At 36.7% G+C, this 3206-nt stretch overlaps 1 protein-coding gene across 1 annotated transcript; it reads left to right on the top strand.

Moving 5' to 3' along the window:
- Nucleotides 1-962: 962 nt before the first annotated feature.
- LOC149288818 (matrix metalloproteinase-20-like) lies at nucleotides 963-2799 on the top strand. Its single transcript, XM_089491166.1, has 4 exons — nucleotides 963-1240; nucleotides 1616-1764; nucleotides 1951-2076; nucleotides 2624-2799. The coding sequence occupies exons 1-4, from the start codon at nucleotides 963-965 to the stop codon at nucleotides 2797-2799; spliced, it is 729 nt and encodes a 242-aa protein (XP_089347292.1).
- The last annotated feature ends 407 nt before the right edge of the window (nucleotides 2800-3206 follow it).

Below are 3206 nucleotides of genomic sequence, written 5' to 3'. Positions count from 1 at the left end.
TGTATCCACTTAGCGAAAGCAGGACTATGTTTAGTCACACTGGGACCCCAAGTAAACCTACCCCTCAGGGTCCCCCCCAGGTCAGTCATACCTGGTGAAATTGTAGTATGGTGAAGGTCTGTGATGCCAGGCTCGGGGATGGGATGTATATCCAAGTATAAAGCACTTGGAAACATCAGTTGGAAGAAAACAATGTAGCGGTTTGGCCATGGGGTTCTCTCGTGCCTCCATCTTCTTTTTCTGCCCCCCTAAGATAAGCATGGGCCCAGCTTCTTCTGTTTTTTGCCGTGCATTAAACCGCCTTAAGTGAAAGCTGTGGTTTCACACAAATTATACAGACTGGGTATGCATTCAGAGATACCACAAGCCGTCAATGATTGGGAAATCTGATCAAAGAAATATACACAATCTTTTGTTACAATGTGTGCATTTTATCTGGCATTGAACGTATAATTTTTGTTTTGTGGAAAACAAATTAAATAATTTCCACTTGACCGCTAACAAACCACTAAATCAGTAAATTTTTTTATATTTTTGTAATAAACATTATTTAAACATCTGCAGCATACTACCATGATATCATTATATCACTGATGTGTCTAACACACACAAATATTCTTTTAACTTTTTTAATTAACTAATAAGAGATGTTCTTTACACCTTAGTATGGGGCAGTTAGATGGCTCCAATTAGTGATGTTGGGCAGACCTGTATTGAATCAGGGCTTTAGTATTTTTTATGAATGGTCTAGTCCAGGGGTAGGCAATATTCGGCTCTCCTGATGTTGTGGACTACATCTCCCATAATGCTCTTACAGTCATACTGCTGGCAAAGCATCAAGGGAAATGTAGTTCACAACATCTGGAGAGCCGAAGGTTGCCTACCCCTGGTCTAGTCAACCTACTCTAGAGTGCCGTATAACTAGTCGATTAACCTAGTCTCTCAAAGGAAAATAACGAGGAATGGAAATAATAAAACGTCAAAAGAGACTTCTTATAGTTGCTGTTTATTTTATTGTGCAGGAATACCTAAGCAAATTCTACCCAACAAGTTCTAGTTCCATGGCGTTTGATGAAAGAATTAAGGAAATGCAAACATTTTTTGGTATGAGAGTTACAGGAAAACTCAACAAAGAAACTATGGATATGATGAAAACTCCTAGATGCGGCATGCCAGATGTAGCCGCGTTCACACTCTTCCCTGGAAGACCAAGGTGGCCAAGAAATTCCCTTACATACAGGTGTGTGTTTTGTATTACGTAAATCTAACTTGATCTTCATATATTTAGAATTTCATGCTGTAGTTCTCCTAAACAGACTCTACATATTGACATTTGTCTATTCACCAAACACCAAATTTTGCTGCCAAGTTAAAGTGAAAGATGTAGAAAGAGTCAATTTATATATATAAAAAATTATTCTCACTTTGTATAAGGTATATTTTAGCCAGCTCCACACTTATAAGGAAAACAATGAGCATTGGCGGAATAAATCCAATATTAATTAGCTGAGTCCTGTCTATGAGTGAGACAAATTAATATGAAGAAAAAAAAAATCATATATTGTATTGATATAAAAAAAAATATATAAAAATATTTTTTGCTTCTGCTTCATAGAATCCTGAACTATACTCCAGATCTGAGTGTCTCGGTGGTTAATGAAGCAATACGCATGGCATTAGATGTCTGGAGTAACGTTACCCCATTGAGATTCAGGATGGTTACTCGCGGACGAGCAGATATTGAAATACAATTTTCAGATGGCAGTGAGTGAACTAATCTCATATATACCATCAACTGATTTATCTTATTTTGTCTCACTTATTTTAGTAGTATACCTATGTAGTAAAAGGAGTTATACAATTTTTATGCAAATAAATTACAAACTTTCACGTATATTGGAATAAGAGTCTGTGTCTGGTATGATCATTTCACCCCTCTTTGTATTCTAGCTCATGGTGATGCTAGTCCCTTTGATGGCCCAAGCAGTGTGTTGGCCCACGCGTATGCTCCTGGTAATGGTATTGGAGGAGATGCACATTTTGACGAGGCTGAAAGATGGTCAAGTACCAATTCAGGTAGGATATGTGTTGTAGAAAATGTTTTTATTTGATGGAAGCATATCTCATGTGATGTTCTGAGGTTATAATAGGGCTGGATTAGCCCTTAGTCAACATGTGGCCAAGATACCACAGAGTTAGAGGACAGGACTGGACTTCCCATGTAAGCAGGTGTCTTGAAGTAAGAAATAAGCAGACAAGGGTTATATATATAAAAAAAAAAAAGTATCTTTGTAATAATATCGACATGAAAAACAAAAGGAGATGTTTTATTGGAAGAGAAACCATTAAAAATAGAATGTTCTGCTATTTCTGGCACAGTTTGCCTCACATCTCATATATTGAAATAGTCTTTTTACACCAAAGCTCTCCAAAAGAATTTTATTCATTGACTTACAACTTTTTTATTAAATCAATTTACTTATAATCTATGAAGGCGAAGGTGCCAATGCACCTTTAAATCCCGAGTATTCTATACCTCACCGGTCATGATATGTATATTGAAAAACATTATTCCAATATAAAAAATAACTTCATTGATTTTCTTATAAACATTTTATTCCAGGCATCAATTTGTTTCTTGTGGCTGCTCATGAATTCGGTCACTCGCTGGGTCTCTCTCACTCTACTGATCGAAGCGCTTTGATGTTCCCTACATATCGTTTTGTAAGACCAAGCAATTTCCGTTTGGGGGAAGATGACATAAATGGAATACAAACGCTGTATGGCAGATCACCTTGAGCCAATTACCGCACTTTTCATATATTATATTCATGCAACTACTCGCTATGGAAATAAACAATAGCACAGGTTGTACAGTATTCATTTATGCGTGGAACCACATGACAAGCTGTTTATAAATGTTTTCATTATCATGTTACACGGTCCCTTGGAACATATCTCTTTTTTGGGGATGTTGCAGGAGGCACGTGGAAATGGCTAAATATTTAGGCTGTGTCACATTTCACATACCATATATTAACAGAATATACATTTTCTCTATAAATGTTATAGAGGCATATTGTCCAGTATTATATTCTATCCAACTTCATTGTCTTAACTCTCTGAGTTGAACTGAATCTGGACTGTTCCACCGATATCCTAATTTGCTCCACACGTACCATATGTTTCACATATGAAGGATGAAA

This window comes from Sceloporus occidentalis, unplaced genomic scaffold, assembly GCF_023333645.1.
Source record: "Sceloporus occidentalis isolate IW3139 unplaced genomic scaffold, rSceOcc1.0.p SCAF_49, whole genome shotgun sequence".
Classification (NCBI taxonomy): Eukaryota; Metazoa; Chordata; class Lepidosauria; order Squamata; family Phrynosomatidae; genus Sceloporus; species Sceloporus occidentalis.
This window is presented reverse-complemented; position numbering and strand designations above follow the sequence as displayed.